This window comes from Mytilus californianus, unplaced genomic scaffold, assembly GCF_021869535.1.
Source record: "Mytilus californianus isolate M0D057914Y unplaced genomic scaffold, xbMytCali1.0.p SCAF_21, whole genome shotgun sequence".
Taxonomy (NCBI): domain Eukaryota; kingdom Metazoa; phylum Mollusca; class Bivalvia; order Mytilida; family Mytilidae; genus Mytilus; species Mytilus californianus.
This window is the reverse complement of record NW_026262670.1, coordinates 7,184,149-7,201,509: the sequence shown is the minus strand read 5'-3', so window position 1 is coordinate 7,201,509 and position 17,361 is coordinate 7,184,149. Positions and strand designations below refer to the sequence as shown.

The 17,361-nt window shown below is 34.7% G+C and overlaps 2 protein-coding genes across 3 annotated transcripts in view; both read right to left on the bottom strand.

The window, feature by feature from the left end:
* The window catches only part of LOC127731866 (uncharacterized), a 76,262-nt gene extending 72,440 nt beyond the window's left edge, over positions 1 to 3,822 (bottom strand). The window contains exon 1 of the mRNA XM_052240732.1: positions 3,590 to 3,822. Coding sequence (XP_052096692.1) covers positions 3,590 to 3,803 — 214 coding nt within the window. The 5' untranslated portion in view covers positions 3,804 to 3,822. The remainder of the gene's footprint in view (positions 1 to 3,589) is intronic.
* LOC127731862 (uncharacterized) overlaps positions 1 to 17,361 on the bottom strand; it is an 897,808-nt gene that overhangs the window by 867,591 nt on the left and 12,856 nt on the right. The window lies entirely within an intron of this gene.

The window sequence follows — 17,361 nt, the reverse complement described above, 5'->3', positions numbered from 1 at the left end:
ATACACACTACATACTATATACATCAATGTGCTCCCAGTACAATACCCTGGATGACTAGGAGATACATAATGCATACTCTATACACCTATGTTCTCCCAGTACAACACCCTGGATGACTAGGAGATACATACTGCATACTATATACATCTATAATCTCCCCATACAATACCCTGGATGACTGGGAGATACATACTGCATACTCTATACATCAATGTTCTCCAAGTACAACTCCCTGGATAACTAGGGGATACATACTGTATACTCTATACATCTATGTTCTTCCCGTACAACAACCTGGATGACTGGTAGATACATACTGTATACTCTATACATCTATGTTCTACCCATACAATATTGAACAATATCCTGGATGACTAGGAGATGCATACTGCATACTATATACATCTATGTTCTCCCCGTACAATACACTATATGACTGGGAGATACATACTGCATACTCCATACATCTATGTTCTCCCCGTACAACAACCTGGATGACTGGAATATACATACTGCATACACTATACATCTATGGTCTCCCCGTACAACAACCTGGATGACTGGGAGATACATACTGTATACTCTATACATCTATGTTCCCCCCGTACAATACCCTGGATGACTAGGAGATACATACTGCATACTATATACATCTATGTTCTCCCCGTACAATACCCTATATGACTGGGAGATACATACTGCATACTCCATACATCTATGTTCTCCCTGTACAACAACCTGGATGACTGGGAGATACATACTGCATACTCTATACATCTATGTTCTCCCCGTACAATAACCTGGATGACTGGGAGATACACACTACATACTATATACATCAATGTGCTCCCAGTACAATACCCTGGATGACTAGGAGATACATAATGCATACTCTATACACCTATGTTCTCCCAGTACAACACCCTGGATGACTAGGAGATACATACTGCATACTATATACATCTATAATCTCCCCATACAATACCCTGGATGACTGGGAGATACATACTGCATACTCTATACATCAATGTTCTCCAAGTACAACTCCCTGGATAACTAGGGGATACATACTGTATACTCTATACATCTATGTTCTTCCCGTACAACAACCTGGATGACTGGTAGATACATACTGTATACTCTATACATCTATGTTCTACCCATACAATATTGAACAATATCCTGGATGACTAGGAGATGCATACTGCATACTATATACATCTATGTTCTCCCCGTACAATACACTATATGACTGGGAGATACATACTGCATACTCCATACATCTATGTTCTCCCCGTACAACAACCTGGATGACTGGAATATACATACTGCATACACTATACATCTATGTTCTCTCCGTACAACATCCAGGATGACTGGGAGATACATACTGTATACTCTATACATCTATGTTCCCCCCGTACAATAACCTGGATGACTAGGAGACACATACTGCATACTATATACATCTATGTTCTCCCCGTACAATACCCTATATGACTGGGAGATACATACTGCATACTCCATACATCTATGTTCTCCCTGTACAACAACCTGGATGACTGGGAGATACATACTGCATACTCTATACATCTATGTTCTCCCCGTACATTAACCTGGATGACTGGGAGATACACACTACATACTATATACATCAATGTGCTCCCAGTACAATACCCTGGATGACAATAAGATACATAATGCATACTCTATACACCTATGTTCTCCCAGTACAACACCCTGGATGACTAGGAGATACATACTGCATACTATATACATCTATAATCTCCCCATACAATACCCTGGATGACTGGGAGATACATACTGCATACTCTATACATCAGTGTTCTCCAAGTACAACTCCCTGTTCGACTAGGAGATACATACTGTATACTCTATACATCTATGTTCTTCCCGTACAACAACCTGGATGACTGGTAGATACATACTGTATACTCTATACATCTATGTTCTACCCATACAATATTGAACAATACCCTGGATGACTAGGGGATGCATACTGCATACTATATACATCTATGTTCTCCTAGTACAATAACCTGGATTACTGGGAGATTAATACTGTATTCTATATACATCTATGTTCTCCCCGTACAATAACCTGGATGACTGGGAGATACATACTGCATACTCTATACATCTATGTTCTCCCCATACAACAACTTGGGTGACTGGGAGATACACTGTATACTCTATACATCTATGTTCTCCCCGTAAAATACCCTGGATGACTGGGAGATACATACTATATACATCTATGTTCTCCCCGTACAACACCCTGGATGACTAGGAGATACATACTGCATACTATATACATCTATGTTCTCCCCGTAAAATAACCTGGATGACTGGGAGATACATACTGCATACTCTATACATCTATGTTCTCCCCGTACAACAACCTGGGTGACTGGGAGATACACTGTATACTCTATACATCTATGTTCTCCCCGTACAATACCCTGAATAACTGGAAGATACATACTGCATACTCTATACATCTATGTTCTCCCCGTACAATATCCTGGATGACTGGGAGATACATACTGCATACTCTATACATCTATGTTCTCTCCGTACAACAACGTTGATGACTGGGGGATACATACTGTATACTCTATACATCTATGATCTCCCCGTACAACACCCTGGATGACTAGGAGATACATACTGTATACTCTATACATCTATGTTCTCCCAGAACAATACCCTGGATGACTGGGAGATACATACTGCATACTCTATACATCTATGTTCTCCCCATACAACACCCTGGATGACTGGGAGATACATACTGCATACTCTATACATCTATGATCTCCCCATATAATACCCTAGATGACTGGGAGATACAAACTGCATACTCTATACACCTATGATCTCCCCATCCAATAACCTGGATGACTGGGAGATACATGCTGCATACTCTATACATCTATGATCTCCCAATACAATACCCCGGATGACTGGGAGATTCATACTGCATTCTCTATACATCTATGTTCTCCCTGTACAATAACCTGGATGACTAGGAGATACATACTATATACATCTATGTTCTCCCCGTACAACACCCTGGATGACTAGGAGATACATACTGCATACTCTATACCTCTATGTTCTCCCCGTATAATAACCTGGATAACTGGGAGATACATACTGTAAACTCTATACATTTATGTTCTCCCCATACAATACCCTGGATGACTAGTAGATACATGCTATATACTCTATACATCTATGTTCTCCCCGTACAATCACCTGGATGTACATTGATAATGAATGTTGTGCATATTTAACTTGGAAGGTATTAGTAGAATTATAATAAGAGTAACAAACAACAAATTACTGAATCAAAGTGTTAAATGATTGTTTGTTTTAAGACTGGGCTGATGAAGTGCTTAAATTAATGTGTTAAATTTGTTGACAGAATTTGGTACAGTATTTTACATGCTTAACTTTTCAAGTTATAAAGATTACCTGATTCTGAAGCTAATAGAGAGGTGGAAGATACTAAAGAGATATTCAAATTTAAAAGAAAAGTTTTAATGTTGTACATATTCTTACCTGGATCAATATAAATCCAGCTTTTAGTCTCAACATCAAGGCCACAGCGACCTTCTATAAGGGAAATCCCATCGGTAGGATGTCTTCCTTCTGGGATGACATCACCAGCTAGGAGCTTGACAAGACTCGATTTTCCGACCCCGAACTGGCCTGTCACCATACAGCGCATGTCATAGGAATCATACGTTCCACTGCCAAGTAACCTATTTAACATAGCGGACTTTGTCTGTGTGAGGATTGGATCTGTAATTATAACTGTTTCTATAAAATATACATTTAGTCCAAGTTCAATAAACTTGTTCACTGGTTTAAAAGTTTGTTTTCAATATTTTTCATAAAACAACCCATTAAAAAATCCATGTCATGGTTTGATTGATTGTTGCTGGTGTATCTATAAGGAATCAATAGAAGTCAAATATGGAAGTCATATTGAAGTTCAGATGAAATTTTAAACAGGAAACATTTTTATACTTTTCTAGCTTTGAAAAGTGAATGACAATAAAATTTCAATTGTTAATGGACAATTGAGAGGTCTTTCATTTCCCTTTCATGCATTCAAATAGACGCAGAGTGCACTGAATTGCGTTAAAAAATACTTAAAATAGGATCATAAGTACAAAATTCATTATCTAGGTTGTGACCTTGATCTTTGATATTTTTCAAGGTCATCAGTCCCAGATGCCATTTCAATAGACCGCATTGGTCTAGCATCTTTTGTTTCAGAGTTATACCTAATAATGTGTTTTCAACATTGTCAATTAAGTTTGTGTCCCTTTGAGGAAAGGAAAGACCTTATTTATATTAAATCATTCTAATAATTAAAGAACCTTAGTGAGCGCGCTCACATACCCCACGTCCCCACATTGTCACTGGAGAAATAAAATAACTGTAAGAAAAAAAAATTGTATAAGAAAAAAAAATTGAATCATAATTTCCTGTCGATATGCACATCTACATAGTATGTCCTTATTATCTACAAAGTTTCATGAAATTCTGTTGTGTGGTTTCAGAGGAGTTGCGATGACAAACTGTTGCAGAGGTATATTGAAGCAAATAAGTTCAAAGGGGCGTAACTCCTAGAAAAAAAATTGAATCGTAATTTCCTGTCGATATGCACATCTACGGAGTATGTCCTTATTATCTGAAAAGATTTCATGAAATTCTATTGTGTGGTTTGAGAGGAGTTGCGATGACAAAAGGTTGCAGTAGTATATTGGGCAAATAAGTTCAAAGGGGCGTAACTCCTGGAAAAAAATATGAATCGTAATTTCCTGTCGATATGCACATCTATATAGTATGTCCTTATTATCTACAAAGTTTCATGAAATTTTGTTGTGTGGTTTCAGAGGAGTTGAGATGACAAACTGTTGCAGTAGTACATTAAAGTAAATAAGTTCAAAGGGGCGTAACTCCTAGAAAAAAAATTGAATCACAATTTCCTGTCGATATGCACATCTACCTAGTATGTCCTTATTATCTAAAATGTTTCATGAAATTCTGTTGTGTGGTTTCAGAGGAGTTGCGATGACAAACTGTTGCAGAGGTATATTGAGGCAAATAAGTTCAAAGGGGCGTAACTCCTAGAAAAAAAATTGAATCGTAATTTCCTGTCGATATGCACATCTACGTAGTATGTCCTTATTATCTGAAAAGGTTTCATGAAATTCTATTGTGTGGTTTGAGAGGAGTTGCGATGACAAAAGGTTGCAGTAGTATATTGGGCAAATAAGTTCAAAGGGGCGTAACTCTTGGAAGAAAATTGAAACGTAATTTCCTGTCGATATGCACATCTACGTAGTATGTCCTTATTATCTACAAAGTTTTATGAAATTTTGTTGTGTGGTTTCAGAGGAGTTGAGATGACAAACTATTGCAGTAGTACATTAAAGTAAATAAGTTCAAAGGGGCGTAACTCCTAGAAAAAAAATTAAATCGTAATTTCCTGTCGATATGCACAACTACATAGTATGTCCTTATTATCTAAAAAGGTTTCGTTAAATTCTGTTGTGTGGTTTGAGAGGAGTTGCGATGACAAGAAACAGGACTGACGGACGGACAGACGGACGGACAGACGGACGGGTCAAAAACATTATACCCTCCGCAACTCGTTGCGTGGGGTATAATAAATGTTCATATATACTGCAAAAATACAATTGAGAATGGTATTTGGGGATGTGTCAAAGAGACAACAACCCCACAAGAGGGTAAAACACCAACCGGCCACCATTTGTGGGTCTTCAACACAGCGAGAAAATCCTTCATCCAGGGACCGGTTTCAAAGTGATTTGTGAAAAACTCTTCAAACTATTGACGATTGACTTGTAATAACTTGATATTTTATATGCACAATTGAATACAAGAAGTAGATGGAACCAGACGTTAAGTGTGTCAAGCCTGAAACTTGTATGACAGTTAACACAATTCCATTGTTTTTTTTATTTGTTGGTTTACAGATCTGCCGACACTATTTTTCTGATGTTCAGAAAAATATTTGACATTTCATGCTTTATTTAATCCTGCAGACCCTAACAAATACATATTAACTGAAATTTTAAAAAAACTCTGCGCAGCAACATTTTCCTGAATTTGAATGCGTTATTTTAGCTCGTTAAAATATTTCTAAAAGACTAAACATTTTAATTTATCCATAGTGTTTGTGTGCCTTGATAACGACAATCGAAACTGACCTTAAAATGTTGTTTACGTAAATAATTTTGAGAAACGAAACTTATGTTAAAATCCCATTACATGAAGTTTTTTTTCCTTTTTTTCATATTTCCCTATGATTTTTATTTCGTAGATGAATTAGACCTGTCCAAACGTGAAAGACGTCAGTTTAAAAATAACAGAAATAGGCTGTTAGCTTTTTCAATTAAATTGCTTCTCGGGCCTTTCATAGCAAACTATACAGTAAGGATTTTCTTCTCATTGTTAAAGGCTGTAGGGTTGCCTATAATTTTTTTGTGTCAGTTGTTTCAGAGGAGAACATTTTTGTAAAATATTACAAAAATTTACAAAAAATTGTTAAAAATTGACTTTAAAGGGCAATAACTCCTTAAGGGTCAATTGACAATTTTGGTCATGTTGAATTATTTGTAGATCTTACTTTGATGAACATCATTGTTGTTTACAGTTTATTTCTATCTATAATAATATTCCAGATAATAACCAAAAACTGCAAAATTTCCTTATAGTTAATAATTCAGGGGCAGCAACCAAACAAAAATTTCAGGGTAGTTTTACCAAAATAATTCATATACAGCATTTTGGAAGCCCAGCGACGATATATGTAATAATGATATACAGTTAAAAAAATACCTTCTTTCTTTAGTCCAGCAGTCATATTTGAAGATTTCTCGGACATAACAGACTGAAAAATGAGGAATATGCACTAGTACAATTATATAATATATATCGAAAACATTTTCATATTTTTCACACAAATGTGTGGCCCAGAGTAATAGAGAGATATAGCTTAAAGTGTACAGGTTGTTTTTGAATTTACTTTTTGTTTATTTGCAAGTTTATTGTGAATGCACCTTTGAACTTTATACATCCTCGGCTTTCAAATATTTGGCTTTGATCATTCCTGTTGAAGGTAAGTCAAGAAAAGCGTTTTGAACACATGGAATTATTAAACGTGTTGTTTTCAATTTTTTTAATGGAAATTATCCAATATTCAAACTGTAGTTTATTCTAGTATTCCTTGACCTCACACTTGTTATTATTTGTATTGATTATGTCTCTGTCAACTTTTGGAGGTGTAATACCACCATTGTTTTTCCCCTATTAGATATATAGTCTTTGTTGAATTTGCACTTTTCAAAACAATGTGCAGAATTTAACTTTGTTTCAAATAAAGAAATACTTGGCATGAGTAAAGTTTTATCCTGTCCAGTACTACAGACAAAAGTTCACATAACATTTCATTGCATTTAAGATAATAACCATCCCTGGAAGTTAACCAATTAAATGTTCACCTCTTGTTTTCCTATGTACAAGCTTTAGTAACCATGTAACCTCAAGTTTCCAAAATATTCTATAGAGGAACATCAAATAAAACAAGTGTCCATAGTACATGGATGCTTCACTCGCACTATCATTTCTATGTTCAGTGGACCGTGAAATTGTGGTCAAAACTCTATTTGGCATTAAAATTAGAAAGATCATATCACAAGGAACATGTGTACTAAGTTTCAAGTTGATTGGACTTCAACTTCACCAAAAACTTCCTTAAACAATGTTAAATAAAAACTTTAACCTGAAGCGAGACAGACGGACGGACAGACGAACGGACACAAAGACCGGAAAACATAATGCCCCTAGATAGGGAATAAAAAAGAATTGGGCTTTGAAACACCAAAAATACATGTTTATGACTCAGAATTTTATTACTGCGATGAAATGTAGGATTAATTTCCTACTACTATCAAAATTAAAAGAATATTTTTTTTTATCCTTTGTTGTATGCAAGCGGATGTGACGTACTATGATTTGGTGGTATTACACCTAAAGAAGACTTTATTGTTGAATAAACTAAATGTGATTTTTTTACTTTATAATACTGGTCATTTGAAGCCTTACTATCAAGTTTTGTCATAATCAGTTCAATAGTTTGAGAAAAATCTAGTATAATGTAAGACGACATCTACAGCGATTCTAGCAAAATTTCTTCGAAAAATCAAAATCAAGCTGCATCATGGTATAATATATGATCAAATATTGATCTCATCTGCATAAAAACAGTTGAATACGATACAACAGGTGACTCTAGGATGATAAATACCACTAATGGACCTGTTTGTCTTCATTATAAGGTCCCTTTTTGTCCATTTATACCTCTCATTTCCTCAAAATTCCAACTTTTTAGGCCAATAAATCCAAATTTTAGGGGAACTTTTACTCATTTATGATAGAAAAGTAAAAATAAATGAGTAAATGAAGTATTCAAGCTGAATAAACGATCAATATAAAAGTTTACTGACTCCATGGAGGTTTCAATAAGTCCTTACGTAAAACTTAAATTTACGCTGCGCTCCAGAGAGGGACATAAAAAAGCTTCCCTTTAAGTGAATAATTTGTTGTTACTGCTTCAAAAATAATTTCATTTACTTATAACTGTATATTTATCAAAGTATTACTTAGGAAAAAGTTTTCTATTATAGCTATTATAGCTAAATATAAGAAATAAGGAGAAAAAGCTCAACGAAAAACACTAAGTATGGCTTGCTCTGTCTACTATTAATCATTGTAGGGTCCTATTTCAAAGCAATTTTGTCATAAAATGTGTTTTTGAGACTCAATCCACTCAGATAATTTCATTTTTGTAATATTAATCTTAAATAGCTGGAATTTTGAACAAATGAGAGTACATACAAGGCCAAAGGTGTATGTGCAGCTTCCCATAATAGTTGTAATACCACCATTGTTTTTCCCTATTAGATATATAGTCTTTGTTTAATTTGCACTTTTCAAACAATTATGCAGAATTTAACCTTGTTTCAAATAAAGAAATACTTGGCATGAGTACGGTTTTATCCTGTCCAGTACTACAGACAAAATTTCACATAACATTTCATTGCATATAAGATAATAACTATCACCCCTTTTTTGACTGTGTACAAGCTTGAGTAACCATGTAATCTCAAGTTTCCAAAATATTCTATAGTAACATCAAATGAAAAAAATGCTTTGAAACACCCAAGATATATGTTTATGACTAAGACATTATGATTATAATAATAGTACAGCCTTCCAAAACAACTATCACTGTTGTGCAGGGGACAACAAAGTATTCAATTATTGACATAGAGTGTAAAAAATCTCATAAATAATAAAAGTACACATTTCCTGTAAAACTATTCACTGTCTTGCGGGGGACAACAAAGTATTCAATTTAAGACATACTGTCAGTGTAAAAATCTCATAGATAATAAAAGTACACACTTCCTGTAAAACTATTCACCGTTGTGCGGGGGGACAACAAAGTATTCAATTTAAGACATATTGTCAGTGTAAGAATCTCATAAATAATATAAGTACACACTTCATGTACATTTTGTTTATTATTGAAGAAATCACATACCAATAAATTCCTGAATTCGAAATGGCGGCTTAGCTTAGTTACAGGCTGGTAAAGAGTAGAATTTAGCGCCTCAAATATTTGATGTTGTCTAATCGCAATCGTGATAACGAATAAATTGCATTAGAATTTGAATTTTTTAGTTGGAAGACTTAAGAATGTTTAATGTTTTAAGTTTACTCTCCTTGAGTAACTTGGTTTTGTGGCATTTGATATCTTATTCCTTTTCATTTTGTAAATTATTTTGTACTTGTTTCATTCTAAGTGTAAGCATTTGTAATTCAACACTATATGAACCTGTAAGTATTCCATCACTTCTTTATACTGCCCACTTCTGTACATTGCTGCTATATCGTAAGGGGTCTTACCCTGAAATACAGATAAATCTTTATATTGCTTTCATCTGTTAACTATAAAGAAGACTTTTGTAACACATATCTTATAATTAGTAAGACCAGTATCAGCTGAGTGATGTTTTATTTTATTTTTACAGATGCTTACCAGATTATAATCCTTAATTAAATATAACTCATGAGATAACATTCAGATTATTTTTCACAATTTTCTGAAGACTTGAAAAAGGCTTTTTAAATTAACTCTTTTTTTTTTAAAGCATTTGAATAAATGTTCCATCTGTCACCATTTGGTCTTCTTAATTTTCTTTGCAGTTTGAAGAATGATAAATGCATCCTTATGTCTACATAAGGGGTGTGGGGTTTTGGGGGTCTTCTTCTTTCACCATCTTTTTATATTTTTGGACACATTATTGACAGTTCTTTATATTCTTATATTATTCTCTATTCTTTATATTTTTGCATCCAATTATTTTCTATTCATTAATTTTTTGCCCATTTCTCTCCATTCTAAATGTTTTTTTTTCCATTCATGATTTTCTAATCTGTATACCCAAACAAGACCCTCCTATATCTGTATACACCATCCACACACCCCTATATCTGCATACCAACACCACATCCTCCTTTACCTGTATACCCCTCCACAACCTCCTATATCTGTATACCCAAACCACACCCTCCTATATCTGTATACCCAAACCACACCCTCCTATATCGGTATACGACCTCCACACCCTTCTATATCTGTATATCCCTCCACACCCTCCTATATCTGTATACCCATTCCACACCCTCCTATATAAGTGCACCCATCCACACCCTCCTATATCTGTATACCCTATCCACAACCTCCGATATCTGTATACCCAATCCACATCCTCCTCTACCTGTATACCCCATTCACACCCTCCTTTATCTGTATACTTCATCCACACTCTCCTCTAACTGCCCCATCCACATTCTCTAGCATCTGTATACCCCGTCCACATTCTCTATCATCTGTATACCCCATCCACACCCTCCAATATCTGTATACCCTATCTAAATCCTCCCATATATGTATAGCCCATCATCTGTTGAGATAGTCGCTGGAACATAACTTACTTGTCCATTTTGGCCGTCATTGTGTCAGTGACATCGCCATTGGCGGAAATACATTCGTTGTATATAAATGTAATGGCTAAACAGTTGTCTTTATATACATTGCCTTAACTATCATCTCTATACACACCCTCCTATATCTGTTTACCCCCTCCACACCCTCCTATATCTGTATACCCATTCCACACACTCCTATATCATATGTATATCTGTATAACCCATCCATACCCTCCTATATCTGTATATCCCATCCACAACCTCCTATATATGTATACCCCATCCACACCCTCCTATATAAGTGTACTCCTTCACACCTTCCTATACCTGTATACCCCATCCACACCCTTCTATATCTGTAATACCCATCAACACCCTCCTATATCTGTATACCTCTTCACATTCTCCTATATCTGTAAACCCCATCCACACCCTCTTATATCGGTAAACTCCATCCACACCATCCTATATATGAATACCCCATCCACACCCTCCTATATCTGTATACCCAACAGAACCCTCTTATTTCTGTATACCCCTCCACACCCTCCTATATCTGTATACCCCTTCCACATCCTTCTATATCTGTATACCCTCCTATATCTGTATACTCCATCTATACCCTCCTTATATGTATACCTATCCACACCCTCTTATATCTGTATACCCCCTTCACACCCTCCTTTATCGGTATACCCCATCCACACCCTCCTATATCTGTATACCCCACCCAAACCCTTTAATATATGTAAACCCATCCAACCCTCCAATATCTGTATACCTCCTTCACATCCTCTTATATCTGTAAACCCAACCACACCCTCTTATATATTCATACCCCATCCATACCCTCTTATATCTGTAAACCCTACCCACACCCTCTTATATCTGTAAACCCGATCAACACCCTCTTATATCTGCAATGTCCCTCCCTCCACACCCTCCTATATCTGTAAACCCCATCCACACCCTTCTATATCTGTAATACCCATCCACACCCTCCTATTTCTGTATACCTCCTTCACATTCTCCTATATCTGTAAACCCAATCCACTCCCTCTTATATCTATAAACCCTCCCATACCCTCAATTATCTGTATACCTCCTTCACATCCTCCTATATCTGTAAACCCCATCCACACCCTCTTATATCTGTTAACACCATCAACACCCTCCTATATATGTATACTTAATCCACACCCTCCTATATCTGTATATCATATCAACACCCTCCTATTTCTGTATATCCCTCCACACCCTGCTATATCTGTATACCCCATCCACACCCTCCTGTATCTTTATACTGTTATTCTACCGCATTTCATGGTTTTAAGTGTTATCTTTGGTATTGTTAATACATAATATGACGAGATGATAGGTATCTCTGCCACTGGACAGCTTGAATAAAGGAATTTGAAGAAAATTGCAGTCTCTATAGAATCATCTCTTTCAAATTATTGCATTAAATATTTTCAAACTGCCAACAATATGAAATGATTAAGCATTTGTTCCCCCTTATTTTTATAAACATTTGTTTAATCCATATAAATATTGTCTAGTAGTGTTCATTCCTGTATATAAAATATGTTTCACCCAACATAAAAATTATCTGTCATTGTCCTACACAAGTTTTTGTTTGCATCTGTTTAAATATAAAAACATATGTCAATGCATTGCTTATTAGAATATTTTGATATAATTGTCACGACAACGGATTGGTGTAAGTTTTGTTTGTTTACACTGGTTTTAATTAAGTACGAGTTTGCCCAATCTAATTTTTCATCAATACAAATTGTGAATAATAAAATTATACCCTTCTGGTACAACTTATCACCCGAAATGTGCAAGTGGTTTATTCAAAAGCATTACATTTTGAAGATTTTGGAAAAATAATGAATTTCTCTTTAAGATGGTCTATGTTCACGTGTTTTATAGTAAAATTCAGCCATTAAAGTCTATAAAACATTTTCATAGTTTAAGTTCCTTTTACATAATCATATGACTTACACTATAGCCTTAAAGATTTCAATTGACCAACCATATCTTATATATCATTTTAGTGATAACCGAATAGTTGAACACTGGGTATATACTATAAAATATTACCGGAAGTGTTTTAGTTTCAACCAAGGGACTGATACCTCCGTGTTCTACTAGACATCTAGTGATCTGTAGATGTCCAATATAGGCAGCCCAATGTAAAGCTGTGTATCCATTGACCTATAATATAACCAAATAACATGTAAATATTATGGACAATACTTTGTTATCAATATCAATAATATACAACATATCCTACAACTGACATTAAAACTTGTCTGATAAACTGGACAATGTTGTGTAATAAATATAATTAAAATATATAACACATGAATCAGTGGTAAAAACTGAATAAAATGACCAGTCACACTTGTATTTATATTGTACATAAACAACATGTTTTTTTGTAAGATGTCAAAACTTCCATCAGAACTGTCATGTTAAAAACAATTTTTGTTGAAGAAATGAATAAAATATTTACATCACTGGATTCATTTTAACTCTATGACTAAAATAACATCTCACTTTATATAATCCTAACAAGTATTTGTTGATATATTGATTAAATCTGTCTGATTAACATGATTCAGAATAATGATCAATTTTTTAAAAAGTAACTTTTTCAAAGAAATATGAAAAAAAGTTGTATTTCCTGATTTAGTTAGAGGAGACAAACAAAATGAGACCCCACTTTATATGATTCTTACAAATATTTATTGTCCATTAAACCTGTCTAATTAACAACATGATTTTCTGTAGATTAAGGAATGTGATCAGAGTGAAGAGATAACATACTGCTGTGATATCTGTTTTACACCCGCTGTCCAGGATCAACCGGATAACCTCCAAGTGTCCTTTAATGGCAGCCTCCATTAATGCTGTCTGTCTTCTATACTGGAATAAAACAACTTATTTTTTTATTAGTGTACTACTTATGTACAATCTGTTATGTTCTAAAGAATTTTGTAGTTGTGTGTTTTATACTGCTTATGTACAATTTGTTATGTTCTGATGTAATTTGTAGCTATGTGTTTTATACTGCTGGTGTACAATCTGTTATGTTCTAAAGTAACTTGTAGTTTTATGTTTTATACTGCTTATGTACAATCTGTTACGTTGTAAAGTAACTTGTGGTTGTGTGTTTTATACTGCTTATGTACAATCTGTTATGTTCTGAAGTAACTTGTAGTTGTGTGTTTTATACTGCTTATGTACAATCTGTTATGTTCTAAAGTAACTTGTAGTGGTATGTTTTATACTGCTGGTGTACAATCTGTTATGTTCTGAAGTAACTGGTAGTTGTAATGTTTAAAATACTTCTGTACAATCTGTTATGTTCTGAAGTAACATGTAGTTGTGTGTTTTATACTGTTGGTATACAAGCTATTGTTTTCTGATGTATAATGTAGTAATGTGTTTTTATACTGCTTATGTACAATTTGTTATGTTCTGAAGTAACTTGTAGCTGTGTGATTTAAACTACTTACAGGGCTCGACAATAACGCTTGTCCGATTGTCCGGTACCAGAGGAAAAAAAGGTCGGACAAGTAAAAGCCGGGACAGGTAAAATCATTTTGTAGAAAAAAGATTAAATCCAACTTTGATGAACAAAGTAATAAACAAAAAAACAAGAAAAGATAAAAACAAATATTAATTTGACATGTTTACTTGCAATCGATAATTTAAAACTGGTTATTTGACAGATACTTTATAACAGATAAAACGCGTAATATTCTCGGAAACCAGTCTTAGATGAAATCAAGAATGCACTTTGTAGATAAGGTAACAAGACAGTTCGGCACCAGCACGGAAACCAATCCTTCCATGTTTAATAGACAGTATGGCACCGTAGGAGACATTTCGGGACCAAGCCAACCAGTACCCCATTTCCCTACCTTATTCTGTTGCTTATAATATATATGATAAAATAACTAGAGGCTCTAAAGAGCCTGTGTCGCTCACCTTGGTCTATGTGCATATTAAACAAAGGACACAGATGGATTCATGACAAAATTGAGTTTTGGTGATGGTGATGTGTTTGTAGATCTTACTTTACTGAACATTCTTGCTCCTTACTATTATCTCTATCTATAATGAACTTGGCCCGGTAGTTACAGTGGAAAATGCTTTGTAAAAATTTACAAAAATTTACAAAATTTATAAAAATTGTAAAAAAATGACTATAAAGGGCAATAACTCCTTAAGGGGTCAATTGACAATTTTGGTCATGTTGCCTTATTTGTAGATCTTACTTTGCTGAACATTATTGCTGTTTACAGTTTATCTCTATCTATAATAATATTCAAGATAATAACCAATAAATGCTCCGCAGGGCGCAGCTTGATACGACCGCAGAGGTCGAACCCTGAACAGTTGGGGCAAGTATGGACACAACATTCAAGCTTGATACAGCTCTGAATTTGGATTGTGATAAAATATTTGACACAGCATAGGTTTCTGACACAGAATGAATGTGGTCTAAGAACTTAAAAATTTTAAATTGGACATTCACCTATTATGGTCCAATATCCAAAATCTAAATACATGGTTAGATTCAGCATGTCAAAGAACCCCAAGAATTCAATTTTTGATGAAATCAAACAAAGTTTAATTTTGGACCCTTTTGACCTCAATGTGTACAAAGTTGATAACGGGGCCCAAAAATCAAAAATCTAAATACATGGTTAGATTCAGCATATCAAAGAACCCCATATATTCAATTTTTGTTGAAATCAAACAAAGTTTAATTTTGGACCCCGATTTGGACCAACTTGAAAACTGGGCCCATAATCAAAATTCTAAGTACATGTTTAGATTCAGCATATCAAAGAACCCTAAAAATTAAATTTTTGTTAAAATCAAACTAAGTTTAATTTTGGACCCTTTGGACCTTAATGTAGGCCAATTTGAAAACGGAACCAAAAATTAAGAATCTAAATACACGGTTAGATTCGACATATCAAAGAACCCCAATAATTCAATTTTTGATGAAATCAAACAAAGTTAAATTTTGGACCCTTTGGACCTCAATGTGGACCAATTTAAAAACGGGGCCCAAAATCCAAAAACTTAATACACGGGTAGATTCAGCATATTAAAGAACCCCAAGAATTCAAGAATAAAACCCCATTGAAATTGATCAAGAAATAAGCAATTTATACGAAGTATCTTCTTTTGCACAATACTGTGCAATTGAATATTTCTTGCTATTGCGCAATACTGTACAATTGACAATTTCTTGCTATTGCGCAATATTGTGCTATTAGATATTTCTTGCTATTGCGCAATACTGTGCAATTGAAGATTTCTTGCTATTGCGCAATACTGTGCAATTGAAGATTTCTTGCTATTGTGCAATACTGTGCAATTGAAAATTTCTTTCTATTGCACAATACTTATTATATAATAATTTACACATCCTGTTTGGTATGTATCTCCTACCATATCATTATTATTTATACTTTAGATATAAATTAGAAATAACCAACTTAAAATGGAAAATTTTAAAAGAAAAAAAAAGGAAAAAAAGAAAAAATAAAAATCCCCCCCCCCCAAATTTTTTGAACCCCCTTATGATTCATCACCCCCAAACTCAATCCAAGCCTTCCCTTTGTGGTATGGTACCTTGCAGTACAATTTCAGAGAGATCCATACACTTGAACACAAGTTATTGTCTGGAAACTAGAAAAATGCTTATTTTTGGCCCCTTTTTGGCCCCCAATTCCTAAACGTTTCGGGCAATTACCCCCAAACTCAATTCCAGCTTTCCCTTTGTGATATGGAACCTTGTAGTACAATTTCAGAAATATCCAAACACTTACACACAAGTTATTGTCATGAAACTAGAAAAATGCTTGTTTTTTGCCCCTTTTTTGGCCCCTAATTCCTAACATTTTGAGGCAATTACCCCCAAAATCAGTTACAGCCTTCCCTTTGTGATATGGAACCTTGTGGTACAATGTCAGAGAGATCCATACACTTACACACAAGTTATTGTCTGGAAGTTACAAAAATGCTTATTTTTGGCCCCTTTTTGGCCCCTAATTCCTTAACTGTTGGTACCATAACCCCCAAAATCAATCCCAACCTTCCTGTTGTGGTATTGAACCTTATGGTAAAATTTCATGGAGATCCATTCACTTAAACTAAAGTTAGAGTGCGAAAACCAATGTGTCTTCGGACGACGCCTGACGACG